We start from the raw sequence: 20,388 nt of genomic DNA on the forward strand, positions 1-20,388 counted from the left end.
ATTCTCACAACTACTCTATGTTAATTTCTACATATATTAGATTAACATACACTTTAGTATATTCTTGTTGAATGAAATATCAGCATCTAAAGCTGAAAAGCACCAAAGTTACAAGTAAGTATCTTGCAAACCCAGGGCAATTTGGGCCCTTACAGTTTACCCTTTTTTTTCACTATTCATGTGACTGGTTACACTGAACAATATAAAGGGTCAATTCTGTCAAGTTTAAACATGTTTTGATATTAAGGATAATTTTGTGTGTGTGTGTGTGCATGAAATCAAGTGCAAGCACTGCTACAACTGTATGTTTCAATACAAAATATCATACCCATGATGTTAATGCAAATGAAAAGGAACCAGTTTACATATTCCTCCATGCAACTAGGACAAGTAAGTTTGCAGACTGTTTTGGATATTTACACAATGCTACACAAAGGCTATCTGCATTAGCTGTCCCTAATTTTGAGCTGACAAAAAATAAAAAGAGGAGGCAGATAGTGAACATCAACCACTGCCAAATCTAGGGCTACTCTAATCAGATAGGGAAATTTCACTGTCACACAGTGTAAAGCATGATTTTCCAGCAAAAGGTCTGAACCATAGACCCTCAAGATTTACAGTACAGCATGCTAATCACTAGGCCATGGATGGCCCAAGTTTGTAGATGATCAGTGGCTTATATTTCCAGGGTTACCTGAGAAAAATAATCCTTTGTTCTCATAACAGATTTAAACACATATCTAATGACTATCTGCAAAAAATTCTGCCCATGATTTATTCGGATTATAACTAGTAGCCACAGACAACAATCTGTGTTAACTTTTAAAACCATTAGTAAAACTGTATTTTCATACTTGTAAGAAGTTTCTCCATTTATAACATTTTAAAACAACTTAAGACAAATTAGATACGCAAATTACTGATATTGACAAGCTAGAATATAAAATAAGCACCTCCTATCTTTTCTATTTTCTGAGATATTAATATATTTATTGAATCAACCAAGGTGGCCCCGCCCACCTCTTCAATTTTTGAAAATATTTGCTTACGCACACCTGCTTCACCCAATGATGCGTGTATAAACAATCCAAAGCTCAGAATGTCCCCCTAGTGGTTTTCTCAGTCTTTGTAAAGTATTTGCATGGGAAGCTCTTTTTTTTTCATGCTAGATTCCAAATGGTAAGGTAAGGCAGTGAGCTCAAAAAATCATATTTTTTTAACCCCAAATACAGCTTAGTTACTAAGCTTGATAAATTATAGTGGGATCCTGATATAGTAATATACGATTTTTTGTTTTACATCCTTCATGTGCAAAATTTGATTAGGCTTGGCAACTTACAGCAAGCAGCAAATGAGTACAAAGTTCATAACTAAAAGATATTATTGTTTTCTATACTTCTTTATTTACTGTTCTATATTTTTAGAAAAATAACTGAAATGTGACTATTTTATAAAATACTGCTCCACTAGAACACAGCCAAGACAGGTCACATTGTAAAGGCCAGTTTTATATTCTTGGATACAGTAACATAAGTGCAAGTGCCACGTCATTGCACCTTCTGTAACGTTAGTCAAGCATGGTTGAAAGGTCAATAAAATAAAAATCATATATATATATATATATATATGTACAATGTTATGAGACTTAAGCTATTTAGAGTAAACATTTGTGTTTTCATGTTATAATCTGTAGTCATTCTAGAATGAAAAAAATATAATTTATATCTATTTCCCAAAGTTTTATGGTGGTTACAAGATTGGTCAAATCAGCCAAACCCATACAGAGATACAACAGTGAAAATAACAGATAAAATATAAAGTTTTTTCTTAACAAACGTTTGATAATTATCTGGAGGTTATAAAGATTTCACATATGAAATTTGAAATTTTCTGATGCATAAAAGTATTTTTATCTTAAAATCAAAATTACTTTTCATGTTGGATAGTCAACATTTGAAAAGAAAAAACGGATGAGAAAAACATTACTTAAAAAATATTAAAACAATAAAAAAATTGATATTTTGTATACAAAAGCCTTGTAATGTTTACTGATAATCTGCAAAATTTCATGAAGATATGCTTACTGTAATAAAAGTTATAGCATGAAAACTATAATAAGCACAAAATGGTTATGAGGACCGAGCCTGTAGCAAGAGTTAATAGATTCTCAATTACATCCTTTAACTCATTAATTTTTTCATGAAAAAGTTCTTTAGTGCTTGCATTTAAAAAAAAAACAAGGTATTTGTGAAAAATTATCTAGCTGAAGCCATAGTAAACTATTCTAGTTCAATAGTGAAAATATTGCTTACCTTCGACGAGCACGTACACGAGGAGGAGGGGAACGTCTCCATGATGGCGGTGGTCCTCTACGAGGAGGTGATGGTTGCCTAAGAGGTGGGGGTCGTTGTTTAGGTATCAACACTGGTGCTGCTGTAACTTCTTGCCCATCTATTTGACCTAGAAGTTATACAAGTTGAAAAATTTGTTCTGAAATGGAATCTTCAAAGAACAGTTTAGCCAATTGGCTTAGGTAAATCATTTATATTTACAAAAGTTCAAGTGTACCAAAAAACAGGACAAAGTACTTTGTTTAAACAGCACCACTGAAAATATGACTTATTATTTATTTTTGAAAAAATTACAAAGTAGAGATATTTATTGTAAAAAAGGGGTTGATTAGGAACCTACACTAAAACCTAAAAATGGCCTAAATTAAAAACATTTTTTTATTCCTACAGCAAAGTTCTTCCAAGTAACCTAAATTATAAAAAAACTCTGATTAAGATTATCATTCTTTTTTACCTCCATCCATATGCTTCAGTGCTTTTTCAGCATCATCTGATTTTTCAAACTCGACATAAGCAAACCCTCTTGTTAAGTAACTGTTTGGTCGAATTTTTGGCATATCCACACTTTTCACTGTTCCATATGTGCTGAAAATTTCCATCACATGCTCCTTAGTGACATTTTTGGTTAGTCGACCCACGTGAATCTTTGTAGGTCGTGGAGTGGGGCTACGCTTTCTTCTTCTTGGAGATGGTGACCTACACATATAAGATCCATCCAAATTGATGAGAGTTTGCCACCAGCTTGTATTTTTAAAATCTAAATTCTTTGATATTTTATCAAAACATCAGTAAATAAAGGAAAAAAATTTATGAAACATTTGTTAAGAATACATTAAACTGTTTACCTGCAAAATTAATAAAAAAATTTGTACCACTTTTACCTTTAACACTTTACTTTCTTCAAAATATTCAATATAAAAATGTGAACTACATATACACTACTGGCTAGTCTACCTTATCACAAAATGATATTTTAGCTCTTTGTTTGAGGAGACAAGGTATAGTGATAAGAATTATCATAAGTAAAAAGCATTTACTTATTTCAGTGTTTGTTTTATTGCAAAGTGATAGACTCTGTACAAAGTTCCGTACCCAAGTTAAAACAAGCAAATCAAGTTCTTGTTCATAAGCATTATAACAAGTCTCCTTTATATCTTCTATGGCAAACACCACAAACAATTTAGATGCAAACAAACCTATTTATAACTCATGGACTAAAAGACTTATTTCAATTATTTTTTAATAACCTTATATCATAATTGTTACTTTATTCAAAGCTTCAATCATGAAACTATATACATTAAGTAGATGTGCAATTTGACTAATTTTTTGACCAGCCAACCATGCCCTTGGTGAAAGCCCAACAAATCCCACGATAGTCTCCATGTAAAAGTGAACTCTCTGTCTGTAATGTGTTTTATTTTTGAGGCCCTTGTAATGCACTTTAAATGTCTTGTATCAAAGCTTTTGCAGGTTATTTTAAGAAGACTGCACTCCTCCGTCTTTTTTTTCTCTTGAAAACATGGAAAACATGAATAAATCTGCTAAAATGAGCAAAATCTCTGTGAGGATTTTTAGCAGCGTTCGTTATCCAAGAAAATTGTTCTTGGAAGTGAATCAGAATTAAGGAGGTGTAGCAGTGGAGTCAAGGAACTGGGTAGAAATGGCTAAGCAATTGCATTATTTCTAGTTCAAAGCAGCCCATTTCACATTAGAGATGTGGTCAAGACTTGTACTGTCTCAATTTGGTACAGTTAATACATAAAATTTAATAATAATCTTGAATTTTACATCTACAAAAAACAATATTCTACATCAAGAAGTAAGAAAGATTCTAAAAAACTTTTTATTATGAGATACTTCTATAATTCAGGTTTTAAGCACTTATTCTAACACTAGTATAAACCAAAAGTTAAATGGTATAAATCAGAAAAGAGTGAGAAACTTAAATAGTACCAATATCTTTATTCTCCATATTGTAGCTGAAAATTTTATTACTGTATATTTTCATTATTATGGAAAACAAGTCAAAATGCTGAAAATTGTATTTACAATCTTTGACCTGTAGAATTTTGTTGTGGTGTTTGTTCTAACTCAACTATTTACAATAGCTACTGCAGTAACAGCATCTGTTTTCCTTGATATTGGATATTTACCACACTGGTATGGCTTAATATATATAGTGTATATGTGAAGAATTCCTGTACCCTGATTTCCATACTCAATTCTGCCTCAATTCACTTGACAGAGCTGGAAAAATAAAGGTACTACGTTTTTTCACTTAAAATGCAATATTAAAATATAATTTTAACCATCACATACACATGTCTACAAAACATATTTAGAAATCTCCATTGTTAAAAAATTTTCTCAGTCTTTCCCTGACTGTGGCAGTCTATCTAATTATCAATAAGATCTTCTGCAGGAAAGTAAAGAGTGTATAGTAATATGTCAACTATACTATATCTGCTATATCCAGTGCTAGCAAGGCCTTTTGTCCAATACCAGGGCTTTTCAGGCCAGTTGGGATAAGAAAGACATAGTAGTTGTTGACATGCTATTCATATTAACAAATTACATGACAATAACTATTACAATGTGAGCTGGATCAAGTTGAAGAAGGGTAATTTTTCATAAATCATATTTATACGTAAGGGTTAGTATAAATCCAAGGTATGTAATACAAGATGCTTTTGAAAGGTGGACCTTTCTTCAGGGGCAAACTGGGAATCAGGGACAAACCAAGGTATGTAATATCATGCACATTAAAATATGTATTTTACTATATATGTGATTTATCCTTTTTTAAAACTTCATCTGTTTTAGCACTTTATAGCTATGCAGGATATTTCTGAGTAATTTGTTTTCCAAGTTTTACTATTTAGACTACTTTTCTATAAAAACTACAAAAAAATACAACAAAATTCAAATAACATATAGGACCATCTATTGTTCACCTGGATACTCGTAGTTATAATAAAACTAATTACAGCAGTTTCAAGTTAAAAAACAATCTCTTTTCCTTGAATCATGCTTATTTGATTGAAATATAGTTTAAGGTTGCTATTCATATCTAAAAATTCAAAACTTAGCATCAAACGCTACACTAAAATAGAGGAATTCTTTTGTTTTAATAATTGGTTAAGTGATGTTACATTTACCTTGAAGAAGGCCGTTTTTTCTGATCACGGTTAGAAGTTGAACGTTTTGGTAATCCAGAAGACGAAGATGAAGATGTGGATGATGAAGAATTGGATCGAGACCTTGAATGTGATTTTCCACTACTGCTGGAACTAGAAGAACTTCCACTGCTAGAACTAGAACTACTTACACTAGATGAAGAGGATCTGGACCTACTACGTGAGCTAAAAATAATAAAATATTTAAAATATGGTTTTTTAATAATGAAATATTGTTTACAATAACTTAGCACTCTAATTAAGTACCTTAATTCTTCCAAAAAATTCACCAAATAGTGACTTATATCAGCTACAGTGAGCTTGAGAAAAGGTATACACAACACAGAAGAAGAAGAGATAGAACAGATATATATATATATATCTATATATATATATATATATATATATCTATATATATATAGACCACTCTCTATTCATAACACTCCCATTGTCGGTAATGCTTAGCTTTCTGCTGGTAATGTTCAAACCGGATTAAAATGGGGATTTTTTGTAAACTTTCTTAATTATTAACATATGTTTAGAGCAAGATTTTACAATATTAGGAAAAAATACAATAACATGATATTTTACATTAGGGATTTATGTTATTTGTTAGCATTTGATTACAAAGACTGGCTACCATAGTGGTTATGGCACTCCTCTATCATGTGGAGGTCCCATGTTCAAATCTCAGTTGAGTTGGTATTTTATGTTAATTTTTTATATATTATCATATTTACAACAAGCTCTTTGAATATTTGGAAAAATACAAGTAAAATTACAGATTGAATAAGGGATAACATCATATTACATTATAAACACCAGTGACTGTATCTGTAAAAAACACCTTAAATATCTTTTGAATCTAATAAATAGTGCTACAGTACATTATTACTAATGTTTTTTTTTTACCTTAGATAAAATGCTTTCAAAAATTTCATCAAAGACTCTATAAGCAGTTTTTACAAAAAGTTATACCTTTCTGCATTTGCCTGTCATGATAAAATTCATTGCCTTTGCCATCATATTTAATAACTTGCAGGGTCAGACATTTGACCATGTTGGAATATTTTTTCAAGAATAAGTTTTTTTCACATGGTTCAAACTATAAGACTTTATCAAGATTTGAACATGAAATAGTCAAAGTACATAAGTCAAAATTATAATGAAATGCTACTTACAAGAGATGACCAAATATATACAAAAAATGTTTTTGTGAAATACTAGAAAAACGAATAAACATTCATTATACATACATTGTTACTATAACAGTTTTTAGAATAAATGTTCAAAAACTATTGTTACTATAACATAGTTTTTAGAATAAATGTTCAAAAACTATTGTTACTATAACATAGTTTTTAGAATAAATGTTCAAAAACTATTGTTACTATAACATAGTTTTTAGAATAAATGTTCAAAAACCATTGTTACTATAACATAGTTTTAGAATAAATGTTCAAAAACCATTGTTACTATAACATAGTTTTTAGAATAAATGTTCAAAAACCATTTATTTAGATTAACTTTTGAAGAAATTAATCATCATTTACCATCATATGATGGTCAGTCAGACAGTATACATATAATACACACTTGGATCTACATATCTATGATCAATAACTTTTTATGTAATATATCTTACATGATTCAAACTCCCCACTAGTTTTTAACTTAACAAACTTTTAAACTTTATATTAAAACAAAAAGTGTATCATCCAGTGCTTATGGTTCACAATACTGTATCCATAAGTATGTATATTTTGTAAAAACTGACCTTGAAAATTAATACATAGCTTTGAATTATGCATAAATTTCTTTATACTGCCATACATAATCTAACACAAATCTGAGCATTCCATCTTTCAGTTATAATTTTATTCAACTCTAACATAAGTTATACTAAGTCAACTGTTTTCTGTGGCATGGTAGTTAACTCGGTGCAAGTTGTATAATTAATATAATCAATACAGAATAAAAATAACTATTCTTCCTAGACACACATACTCCAACACAGGTTTAAGCATTTAACCAAAACAAATGTGACCAGTTCTTAAAAGCAGAAAGATAACTGAAATCATTTAGCATACAACTTGAGGAAAGTGAGGGATAACAGATATAGTTTTAAATCTATTATGTGATAAATAATGAGACTTTTGTTGCAGTATGTAAGGTTAGGATGAATAAAATTATGTGTGTGAAAGTTCTCTTCCAAAGTCCCCAACTTCAAAAATACCCAAGTTTTCAGCACTGCAGTTTATTTTGAGAAATAAAACACTCATTATGTCAAAATCTTATCTGGACTATTAGGTTTTTTACAGTTTAAAAATGAGCAAACACAATCAGCCATTAAATATCAATGAATTTTAAACAAATATGTATGCCATAATATGAAAAATCCACTTCACATTTCTCATACACAGTGCTCCTCTTAACATTTTGCATATGGTGTTACACATAGTAGCTAAAACTTTAATGTTGTTTATCAAGATGAATTATAGTCTTGATTACTCACTATACCACACTAAACAGTCTTTATTGCTTACAATTTATAATTAAATTGTTAAGTACTAGTTAACTTATATTTCTTTCATACTCTCTCATATTAGTCTATAACAATTTGACAATCCATTTGAATTCAATGCATCACCTAGACTGGAACTTTTTAGGCCTACTAAACTAGAGGAAAAGAAGTCTTTATCACAATCAAAAACTGATCTACCTTCTGCAGCTGTCGCATTTTTCAAATGTTTCATGGGCTTAGAAATAATAGGCTGCAAATTATCATTAGTCATTTCTAAAATAACTATCAAATGGGTTTAACAGCCTCACACCACTTTTTTTTTATCTGCATTTCATCATCTGGGATCACATTGCTTGTTTATTTGATCAATGTGAGTAGCAAAAAACAGCTTCAAAAACTATGAAGATCATCATGTTGGTACCCTGGTTGTCTGATTCACATAACACTATGAATCAGCTAATCAATGTACCAGCTTATTGAAATGACATGACTTACAAAATGGCCTTATACTGACAGACAACTATTGCATAATAACCTAGACACCTGTTGATTATAAATAGAATGGATTATCTAAAATTAAAACACTACACAAATGCAATTATATAGATATCTTTAGCTATCAATATTTCTGGATGAATGAGCATACATAAATAGTTATCTTACATACGTAATAGCTATCAATTTGTTGTGTGTGTCATGTATGTACAAGTATGACTTTTTAACCTAAATACAATTACTATTATCTTGAACAATACTGAACCATCAGCAAAATATGGAACCATAAGTATATAATCCTAACCACATAACATGCACGTTAACTCTTTTCATACGGTCATCCAACACTTTAACCATTATTGGGACATTTGCCAACTACACTAAGCTTGATAAACTGAAGCAGTTTGGTTTATATTTTTAAAAAATATTAAGCCTTTCTCATATGCATTTTAAAACATAACTAACTAAAATATAAAACTGAAACTTAATAAAATTTAATTGTCTATCTAACATATTTATAGGTCAGAAACAACTCAAAAGTATTAGGAATGAGAAAAGCAAAAACAATGCTAAGAGCATTTGACAAGCTCTCTATGGAATTCTTTCCGCCAATTTTAAGCTAACTGTTGGGAGACAGTATTTCAAAATGTGGTCTTTCTATTGGTTACAAACATCTAGCTCAGCTATGTATAATTAGCTGAGCAACTGCAACTCTGTGCGTTGAAAGTGGGCATGACATCTGTCAAGAATCCCAAGTAAAATCTCATGACATGCAAAGTACAGGGGTGCCCATAATTATAGGGTTAATGCTTACTGAAAGCTTGCAAAATTTCATGAAGATACACAAAACATATTAGAAGTTATAGTATGAAAATTATTAAGGTCAATTTGAGGTCACGCATTTGGCTGAGCCCATTGCAAGAGGGTTAAAGGGCCTACTACAAGTCTGTTAATACTATAATAAATACCAACACTACAAACAGTATGTGTTTTATTTAATGACAACTATACACTTATGATTGAAATTTTTTTCAAACTATATACATCTACCTGTCACTTGCACTTTTACCATCATCACTACTAGAAGACTTTGCTCGCCTCTTTTTTTCTTTGTCTTTGTCCTTCTTTACAACTGTCTTTGTTTTTTTGCTTCCAGAAGTCTTGGTTCCACCACTGCTTCGATTCTGAGTCCTATTAATGGTATATCAAAAGTATACATAAGTATTCCAACCATCTAATTCTTCAGCAACATATCAAAGAACAAAATATAAAAACAAAAGCTCATGCAAAACATTATCAATATCTCTTTTATTCAGAAATTTCAGTCCTCATTTAACTGATAAAACCTTAACTGAAATGATATACTAAGTTAAAATACTTTTACAAAAAGTTACATCAAATTTCACTTAAAAAATTTAATATTTTAGCTTCATTTAAATCAGTTTACATGCAGAAAGATTTTGCACAAAATTACAATTTATGGTAAATTCCCCAAAAAATGTCTGTACAAGACAAAAAAGTTAAAACAAGTAACTCTAAGTTCAGAGCAATGGTTTTTCAACATTTTCTGTTTTACAAGAAATGAAAAAAAAAATCAATGTGACAAAAGGCCATTCAGGTCACCCCTGAACCTTCATATACAAATACTTACCCAACAAAGTTCTATAAAGTTTTACAACCAACAGCACATAAACCACACTGTCAGGTACACCATTTTACAAGTTTATAACCAAAAAAAAAAATATTGTTTAAGAACACGTTTTCTTCCAGGCATGCAAAGTTGAAAATTATTACTCAAAATTTTCATGTTTATGTTTCCATCCATTTCATTTCAGCAATCAAACAAACCACCTACTGGAAGGTTGTCCAAACCCCCTAAACATTTTGAACACCTGAATCAAGTTCTCCCATTATTTTTCCATGTTACAGGGAATTAAAAAAGCCAAAACTCTATGCCTCTCACTTAAATCACTTAGACAAAGCATCATTCTAGAAGCCCATCTCTACATTTTTATGTGATGATGATATCAATTCTGTATTAAGAGAACTGGAATAATGTAGAAGCTACAGTAACCTGCTTGTCTTAAAACTCAAAGATCCTGTAAGAACTCTATCTGCTCTTTTCAACACAACTAAATATCCATCAATTTTTAAAGGTTTTATCAATAGTCACATCTAAATCTTTTCTTTTTACACTTCAGTGTTCTTATCACACAAGGGTTTTTTTTTTTATAGTTGGTTGTTTGGTTTGTGTGGGTAGTTGTTTTTTTAAAGTGCAGAGAACCTTGGCTATCTGGGACTAACCTTGAGACTAACACTGATAATATTAAATAAATGAATGTAAAATATGACAAATATATAATAAATTAAATAGATGAGATATCTGACTAATTTTGTGAGTGGCATACCCAACAATGCCCTTGGTGAAAGTCCAATAGATATGATGAAAGTCTACAAGTAAAAGTAAACTCTCAGTCCATAATGGGCTTTCTTTTAGAAGTTCTTGTAATGCACTTTAAATGTTTTACCTTAAAAGTTTTATAGATTATTTTAATGAAATTCTACTTTTTTTTTCTCTTGAAAACATGAAAAACATAAATTTGCTAAAAATGAGCAAAATCTTTGCAAGAATTTTCAGTAGCATTCATTTTCCAAGAAAATTGTTCTAAGACAAGGGAAGTAGATCAGAAGTGAAGAAGCAATCCAGTTGAGAAACTTGGAGGAAATGACAAAAAAAAAGTTGCATCACTTCTTGCTCAAAGCAGCCCATTTCACATTAGAGATGTGGTCAAGCTTTATACTATCTGAATTTGGTAAATTTAATGCATTAAATTTAATAATAATCTTGAATTTTACATCTACAAAAAACAATATTGTACATCAAGAAGTAAGAAATATCCTAAAATATTTTAATTATGAGATACTTCTCTAATTCAGGTTTAAGCACTTATTCTAACACTAGTATAAATCAAAAGTTAAATGGTGTGAATCAGTAAAGAGTGAGAAACTTGAACAGCACCAATATCTTTATTCTCCATATTGTAGCTGAATATTTTATTACTGGATATTCATTATTATGGAAAACAAGTCTAAATTCTGAAAATTTTATTTACAATCGTTGACCTGTAGAATTTTGTTGTGGTGTGGTTCAAACTCAACTATTTACAATAGCTACTGCAGTAACGATATATGGGTTACTCTATAAAATATATTTATTTTTCAATATATGAGAAGGTTTAAAATGAATTTGTTTTGCTTTTGAACTACTAAGTTAGCATGCTAAGATTGGTCTGGATTGGTCAACTTTTTAAGGAGAAGATGTATCCACAGACAGACAAAGTTTTCCTTGATATTGGATACTTCCCATACTGGTACAGCTTAATATGTATAGTGCATATGCAAAGAGCACCTGTACTCCAATTTTTATGCTTTGCTCGGCTGGAAAGTCCACAATGTATTTTTGGAAACAAAGTTACAAAATTAGACAGAACAAGAGACCTATGGCTTGAGCAATCTAGACAGTGTCATCAACACTGGTCTTTTGTAAGTTTAAATACCACAAGTATAAAATGTTAACCATTCTTTAACTCATTCTCTAAATATTTCCTAGCATTTCAGTATTTATAACCAAATAATGTTCATAAGCTTTCTAACAATAAACACTGTGCCTGCTGTAACTTATAATTTAATAAAAAATGTCATATAATATTCACAAGTATTACATAAAATAGTAACAAAACAACATACTTACATATTTGATTGCTTCTAGACAAACTGCCTACAAATAATAAAAATAAAATAATTAGTAATAGAGTATTAATTTCTCAAGAATATGCAAAATGTATTAAAAGTTTGAATTGGCATTATATTTTAAGCTGAATGCCAGCAAATGTTTTTTGCTTGTATAACTATAAAATATTTTCTTATGTTTACCTTTACCTATACACTTACTTGCACTAAATTATATTTTTCACACAAAGAAACACTCAAGTACAAAAAAGAAATACATAATTTCTACTAACATCCTACATCAAATATCACTTAACACACTGTGGATGTACATCATGGGAAACTTTTCTTTTCTCAACTCTTGTACTATTTAACCCTAGAAGTACTAATAGATACACAAGTGCCGCTGTCAGCTTTTTAAACACACTTTTTTAATTATTTATGCACCACATATGTAGATTCATAACTTTCTTGGTGATATGTTCTCTAATAGGTCACAAGAAAAAGATTAACAAAACAGCATCAATAATGTAATTAATCAGTAATTACTATTGACATCCTCTATGTATTTCACATACGAAATGACTGATTTCATCCAATTTGTTGGTCACTTCTTTACACGAGTGTTGTAATAGGTAAAAACATAAACCCCATCAGTAGTGAATGATATAAAGACAAATCAAAATTTGTGGGTTAAACAGCTAAAAAACATTTACAATATTGATGGATATGCTAAGGCTAGAAAGTTAAAGGCAACTATGCACTTGTCAATACTGGATTTTTTGTGAATCACTCATTAAAAAAACTTCCTGCTAGATTAACTTATTTTCTCTCAATGAAAGAAGAATAATCTTATTGAAATTCACAATAATATCTGGAAGATCAACGGGATTAAGACTTCTTACTTCTTTATGCTATATTCTTAAGATAATAGGATGAAAGGAAAGAAGTTTAAGAGTTGGAAATAACAGGCTGGGCTCCACTTAAGGTTTATTTTTCTAACAGGAGTTAGCATTTTCCTAAAAATATATTTCCAATAGATACTTATGTCTGCTTACAAAATAGCTTTTCTCAACCAGCACTGTCCTCTACTGGCAAACATTTTCAATGCACACCACTAGCCTTCCACCTACCGCTTCTCCATATCCACATGCAAATTATCATACATCATGGGATGTGGGGATGCTGGGAGAGAAATGTGAGAAAAAATAAGTATTTATCAGTAATACATTTTAAGTGTAGGAAATTGTTAACTTCCGATATAATATCTTACCTCCCCTCACAAAATAGCTAGAATCCCACAGGCCAATAGAAAATAAATAAAAAGATCCCCCTTTAGGAAACACCTAAAGAGAAACTGGAAGGTATGGAATAAAAATAGAAAACATCACACCTCAGGAGAAGACTGCACCACTTCTGATCCAGGTATACTCTTCGCTCTTTTATGACAGTGTCCCAAATATATATGACCGATGAATGAGACTCCTGGGTGTTGAGTGGCTAGGGCACGACAAACCATAGTAGTAGTTTGACCTTATCCAACACCAGGCGGTATCTGGAATGGTACATCAGATCCTCAATAGGCAGAGGATTACCTACAACTTCACCTCGAGACAGGAATTGGTAGGGAAGATGAGTTTCTGTACCAAAATCTGTCTTCACTTGCATGCATTTCCAACACAACCAACACCAGATCTGCTGGGAACTGACATCCAATAGATGGTAGGAAGGTGGAAAGCCCCAGTGGGATGATATCTCTGGTCCAAAACCTGACAGAAATGGATATGGTACTTCCAGCCTGCAGTAGGAGGAGGATATCTGGCCATACACAAGTGGGAAAATGTGCTGCATCCAGCTACAACCAACAACCAACGAATGGTAGGAAGAGAGACTGCAAACCTAGGGGGCATCTCCAGTCCAAAACTTGGTGTCAGTGGGCATTTGTCATTCAGTCTGCAGTAGGTGTCTACTTAGGCCTATTCAATTACTTTAGAATTTCAGTTGACAAACCGAACTATCTTTTCTATTACTAGTATTCTGTGTGTGTGATTCACTTACAATTCTGGTGCGAGTTACCATAATCATTGGTCTTTCTTCTAAATATCCTCTGTTCCTTTTGTCAAAGTGCACTCAGGCTGATTCAATTCTTTAGAACCATGCTTTGACAGAATAATTCTTCTTCTTATCTCATTTTCCATTGTTAGTTTCACTCTAACATACTAAATGTTAGGCCTATGTCAATCATTAGGCCTATCACTTTTACGGTAGTTAACTTCACGCCAAACTTTTCCTTGCCTGTAACTTTACTCTCTTTTGCTATTGTCTGTCTGCTGTTGTCGCTCATCTCACACTATTTATCACTTAATCGTCTGGCATTCTAGAAATCTCTATATTCTCGATGTCAATGTATTGCACACAACTTTTGATAGTCTCACAACAATCATCTGCTTTTAACTCTTATTATAACAACAATTAAACAATAATAAAATATTCACTCCCAAAATAAATTAATCAATAATGTCTACACTAAACAGTCTTATATCATGATATGGACAAAGTGGATTTTCAAAAAAAAAGTATACCTGGTCAGGCACCACTTGCCACAGAGAGAGATCCACAATACACTAGCAAAAAGGCCCTGAAAAAGTATGAAAAGTTTTTAAAAAAAGCAACTTTCACAATACCAAAACACAAAAATGTCAATAAATAGTAAAGAAAAACTAAGTCAGTAGTAGAATGGAAAAAAAATCAACAAATCTGTGAGCAAAAACCAGCACATCTGTACAGTACCACTGCCAATCGAGAAGTGGTTGTTGATGAGTGCAGACAAGAATAGAGCACTGCTTACGATAGGAGTTGTCTCGCTCCTACTGGTGAAGAGCTGCTGCATGATCATTTGCATGTGGATATGCAGAAGCAGGAGGTGGAAGGCTAGTGGTGTACGTTGAAAATTTGTGCCAATAGAGGGCAGTGCTGGTCGAGAAAAGCTATTTTGTAAGAGGAGGTAAGATATTATATGGAAATGAGTTGCCATCAGTAGTAGGGAAGGCCAGTACTTTGAAGGGATTAAGAGTAGGTTTAATTTTTTTTACTTTTTTCAATGGTGGACATAAAATAACAGCCTTGAAGGACCAAACTGGTATATTATTGTTCATGTGTTATTATTGTAGGCTATATTTTTAATATTTTAATTTAGATGTTTTGCATTGTTTGCTAGAGAGAGTTTTGGCATGACACATTGATAACCTGTTTGAATTTTCCTGTATGTCTAAATTTGAAATGAAATCTCAAATTTTTGGAAAGAAAAATTTCTAAAAACATTTGAGTGAGAAAGTAAAGTAGGCAGTCAGTTATTAGTAAATCAGTGAGTTAATCCTTTTCAAACGGGTCACAGGCGAAAAGCCATGCCATCTCATTTGTCGACTCACATTAAAAATTTTACTGAACTACAATTACATGAATTTATATCAATAAGTTTGGTATCAAAATGTAGATTATAATTCAAATTTTAGAACTATACATTACTCAATTTCTTAATTTAAATGCATATATTAAAAAACACAGATAAACATTGATTTTTTGTGTCACGTAGTATATTGAATGCACCACTGGTTCAAATTAGACGTTTGTGAAGTCAAAATACTTAGTCTATAGTTTTATATGAATTAAAAACTCAAATTACAGATATTGACAAGCTAGAATATAAAACAAGATCTTATCTTTTCTATTTGCTAAGACATTGCTCTCATAATAAATCAAACATAGTGGCACCCTGCTCACCTACTTCCATTTTTGGAAAAACTCCCTTATAAACACTTACTTCTATATATATATGACATGAATAACCAATCGAAAGCTCAGAATGTCCCCTAGTGGTTTTCTAAGCCTTTCTAATGTACCTAGCATCACTTCTTTCTTTTAAATCAAGATTTCAATGAAGTAGGTTGTGTCTTTAGTCTGCTCGAAATTTCATATTTTTTTAGACTCAAATACAGCTTAGTTACTACATTTGATAAATTATAGTAGAATTCTATGGTATTGATGTAGTAATTTATGATTTTGTAGTTATTGAAAATTATATATAAAAAAACATAAAAAAAAGTATTTTGTTTTAAGTCTTACATGTGCAAAATTTTTAAAGGCTTAGCAACCTATATCAAGCAGCAACCGAGTATAAAAGTTGGAACTAGAAGAGATAATTGTTTGCTTTACTTCTTTATTCACTGTTCTATGTTTTAGGAAAAATTAATTTAAGATCTTATTTCAAAATAGCAATAATTTATATACATATATAATAATTGAGATGTAACTGTATTTTACAAAATACTAGTTTATGTTCAACTCAGGACGAACCATGAGTATCTACAAGCTTTCTTTAATGCAGAACATCTTCTCATTGGCCGGACTTCCCAAGATGTTGAAACTATTGGTTGTAATTCTAATTTCACAGTCTTGCAAATAATGGCCAACTGATTATATAGTGTATTTAGTGCATGCTTATTAACTCTTGAGCTCAAACAACGAATTGTAAAGCCCACATAGATATGGTTGCACCACTGACATGTAAATTTATAAACGACTAAAACACAGCCAAGACAAGTTACTTTGTACTGAACCCATTCAGAGATTAATTACTGAAAATAACAGATAAAATATAAAATTTTTTCCTAAGAAATATTTGATAACTATTTGGACATTATAGATGTTGCATGTGAAATTTCGAAATTTTCTGATGCATAAAAGTATTTTTAATGTTAATATGAAAATTACTTTGCATGATAGATAGGCAAGATGTGAAAAGAAAATAAGTAATGAGAAACATTGTATTATAAACCTTAATAAAAAAAAATAGATATTTTGTGTATAAAAGCATTGTAATGTTTACTGATAAACTGCCAAATTTCGTTAATACTCGCTTACTAATTGAAAAGTTATAGCATGAAAACTATAACAAGCACAGTGGTTTCGAGGTCAGTCCCACGTACCGAGCCTGGGTTGAAAGAGTTAATCAGTTTTATTTGTGAGTTGCTCAATCAATGAATGTAGCCTGTAGAACTTTTATGTTACAGTAAAAAAAAAACTTTTGTTATTGTTAAGTGAACTGGACTTTTCATTTTTTTTACTGAATAAACAAAAATAAATGCACAACCACAGTAACCATTAGAACACTGAGATCAGAAGTGGGATTACTTTGATAAAAATAGAATTAGAGTAAACTTCTAGATGATGACGTGCTTGAAGTGAGATCGATAATTTGTTGTAGATGATGAGAAACAGACAGAACATTAACAGACAAAGAAGAAATGCACAGAAAATTAAAAGAGCAAAATAAGAAATTAAAAATTAAAAAAAAAGAATGACAGAAAATTGAAGACTAGGATAAAAATTAAAAGATCAAGATGTAAGAAACTGAAATTTAAGAAATGAGTCAAAAGATGTAAGATTTAAAGAAGAATTAAGAACAAAAATTAATTTGACTGAAGACCAGATCAAAGAAATTTAGATTTGTTATATGTACAGAGAGAGTACAACAATAAAACTGAAGTACAGAGACATTATAACAACAAAGTTGAAGCAATACAAAAAGAAATCAATGAGGTAGAAAAGAAATTCAATGACAAAATAAAACATCTGGAAAATGATGTATGTGGTATATTCTTTGAAAAAAATTCTTCGAAATAACAATCCAAAACTACATGCAGCAAATTCTTCAGATGTTAACAAGCATTACGTGTTCACTACATAATTAGCGATAACAATTCTTCAAAAAATACATTCACAAGCATTATGTGTTCACTAAAAATTTTCACATACCACATTGGCTGTATAATGTTTGTATGATCTTAATTCCCGTAAGTGCAGAAACATAGAACTAAGGCCACAATGCAGGCCAAGCGATAACACCCCATAATGTCAATGACCTGGACCTCACACGTCAGCTGAGAAAGTGACGAAGTGATCTGTTGGCAGTGTTCTTTGATATACCAGTCATAGTATCACACTTGTGGCACTTTGATGCACTGCTCAAATGGAAAAAAAAAAGAGCCCTGACCAAAGTGCAGTTTTACTATAAACAGAAATGAAAATTGTTTTGATCTGTTAGTCTCTGCCATCACTACTGAGGAGTGTTGGATAATCTGAAACATCCAGAGAAGTGTATCTGAAAGTGCCATTGACTGGCCATTGGTCCGACATATACAAATGGTACAGTGAAGTGATTGTACACAGTGCATTGTGTGTGTATACTGTATCAAGAAAGGTATTACAATTTTATTGCAAACTGGTTCCCCCAAAATGTTAAATTTTGTTGAGAATGAGAAAGGCAGACCAAAGTTAGAGTTGAACAGATATTTGTTAAAGACAAACAAGTAAAGGGAAAAGTTTATTGGAAATGTGAGAAATTTGAAAAAAAATGCAAAGGTCATATGATAACAACTGCCGATAACATTAGCTATGTCGTAAGCACAACCATTCTGGCAATTCCACTGGTATTGAAACTAAGAATATAATGCACAGCATACAAAATGACTCAAAGAATGCACATGATGCACTGTATTATATTGTCTCACGTCCTTTAGTCTCAGCCAAGCTGTGGCAACTAAGTTGCCATCTGTAAACAACATAAAAAGAACTATTCGCAATTTTCATGGGAAACAAAATCTAGGGTTTGTTACTCCAAATTATCAGATTGTTTTTCCAGAAGAATACACTAAAACTGAAAATGGAAAATAGTTTTGACATTTGACTATGGTGCAACAGATTATCAAAAATTGATTTTCTGTACAAGAAGTAGCCTACAGTTACTAGCAAGTTGTGATCATTTGTATGCTGATGAAACATTTAAGACCATTCCAATTATTTTTGAACAATTACATACAATTCACAGGCTGCAAGGAAGTATTGTCATTCCTTTAATTTATGCATTGTTGGCAAATAAAAATTAAAATACATATATTATACTTCTTAGAGATAAAGGAGTCAGTATCTGCCTTAATTCCCATGTCTATACTAACTGAACTTGCAATGATAAATAGAATTAACACTGAATTTCCACATGCAGTTAACTGTGGGCACTTTTGCCAGTATATTTATTGTAAAATTAGTGAAAATGGCCTCAAGCAAAGATATGGCACAGATGGGCTTCACTTTAAAGATTCACATGTTCTTTGCACTAGAATATATTCCTACAGACCAGGTTGCAGAGATGTTTAACTTTCTTATTGATAAAAACATTTTTCCACCCAAGTCTTAACCTGTGGTTGATTATTTTGAGGATACTTGGGTTGGACGTTCTGACTGAAGCTTAAGATGTGGAACTGCTAGAAAGGTGTGCAGCAGGACTTGCCAAAAACTAACAATTCTATAGAAGGATGGCATTGTGGTTTTTTACAACATATTTCTGCAAATCATCCAAATATATGGAAGTTCATTTCTGTGATAGAGGGAACAAAGTCTGAACGAGCTACATATTGAGCAACTTTTGAGTGGTCAGGAACTTTGTATTAGTCAGAAACATATATCGTGACTGTGCAGAGAGATTAAAAAGATTTGTCGATGCATTTCTATCATCAAATAATATGAATGATTACTTGCATGGTATTGCACATAACATGAATTATTTATGATTACATCGTTAAGATAAATAATACTGGTGTTTTTTTTTATATTATTTAATGGTCTGATAAAATTGTAATATCATGATGTGATTAAATATCTCGTTTTTTACATATGTATGCCTTTCCTTGTGTATTAAATAATATTGGTCCATTTCACTTTGAAAGTTCATCAAAAGGTAATTTATATGCCTTTTTTCTAATATTTTCTTGTAATACATTAATTTATTATTAAACATCTATCTAAAAATTAGACATTCGATTAACTGTTATTTCAAAGAACTGGTTTTAAAAAAATTGTTTTAGAAGAATTTTCTGTAAACCTGAAAATGAATATGTATATGCAAGGACCAAACCAGCTGCAGCTCTATCTGCATAAATGTTTAGACTAAATAGCTTAAATCTCATAACATTATACATATATATATATATGTTTATTATTTATATTATATTGACCTTTCATATAGTAGTTACAATGATGCAGCTCACATGCACTC

At 31.2% G+C, this 20,388-nt stretch overlaps 1 protein-coding gene and 1 pseudogene across 4 annotated transcripts in view; one reads left to right on the plus strand and one right to left on the minus strand.

The window, feature by feature from the left end:
• LOC106478251 (RNA-binding protein with serine-rich domain 1-A-like) overlaps window positions 1-20,388 on the minus strand; it is a 26,612-nt gene that overhangs the window by 1,463 nt on the left and 4,761 nt on the right. For 2 of the 4 annotated variants that reach the window (XM_013938780.2, XM_022381811.1), the window contains 6 exons: window positions 14,861-14,916; window positions 12,301-12,327; window positions 9,600-9,740; window positions 5,513-5,716; window positions 2,806-3,047; window positions 2,313-2,460 (listed from right to left, as the gene is read on the minus strand). In XM_013938780.2, coding sequence (XP_013794234.1) covers window positions 2,313-2,460; window positions 2,806-3,047; window positions 5,513-5,716; window positions 9,600-9,740; window positions 12,301-12,302 — 737 coding nt within the window. In that variant the 5' untranslated portion in view covers window positions 12,303-12,327; window positions 14,861-14,916. The remainder of the gene's footprint in view (window positions 1-2,312; window positions 2,461-2,805; window positions 3,048-5,512; window positions 5,717-9,599; window positions 9,741-12,300; window positions 12,328-14,860; window positions 14,917-20,388) is intronic. The other 2 variants (XM_013938781.2, XM_022381812.1) reach the window with 1 other exon arrangement.
• Window positions 14,057-19,803, plus strand: LOC111084993 (annotated as a pseudogene).

This window comes from Limulus polyphemus, unplaced genomic scaffold, assembly GCF_000517525.1.
Source record: "Limulus polyphemus unplaced genomic scaffold, Limulus_polyphemus-2.1.2 Scaffold193, whole genome shotgun sequence".
In the NCBI taxonomy this organism is placed as follows: domain Eukaryota; kingdom Metazoa; phylum Arthropoda; class Merostomata; order Xiphosura; family Limulidae; genus Limulus; species Limulus polyphemus.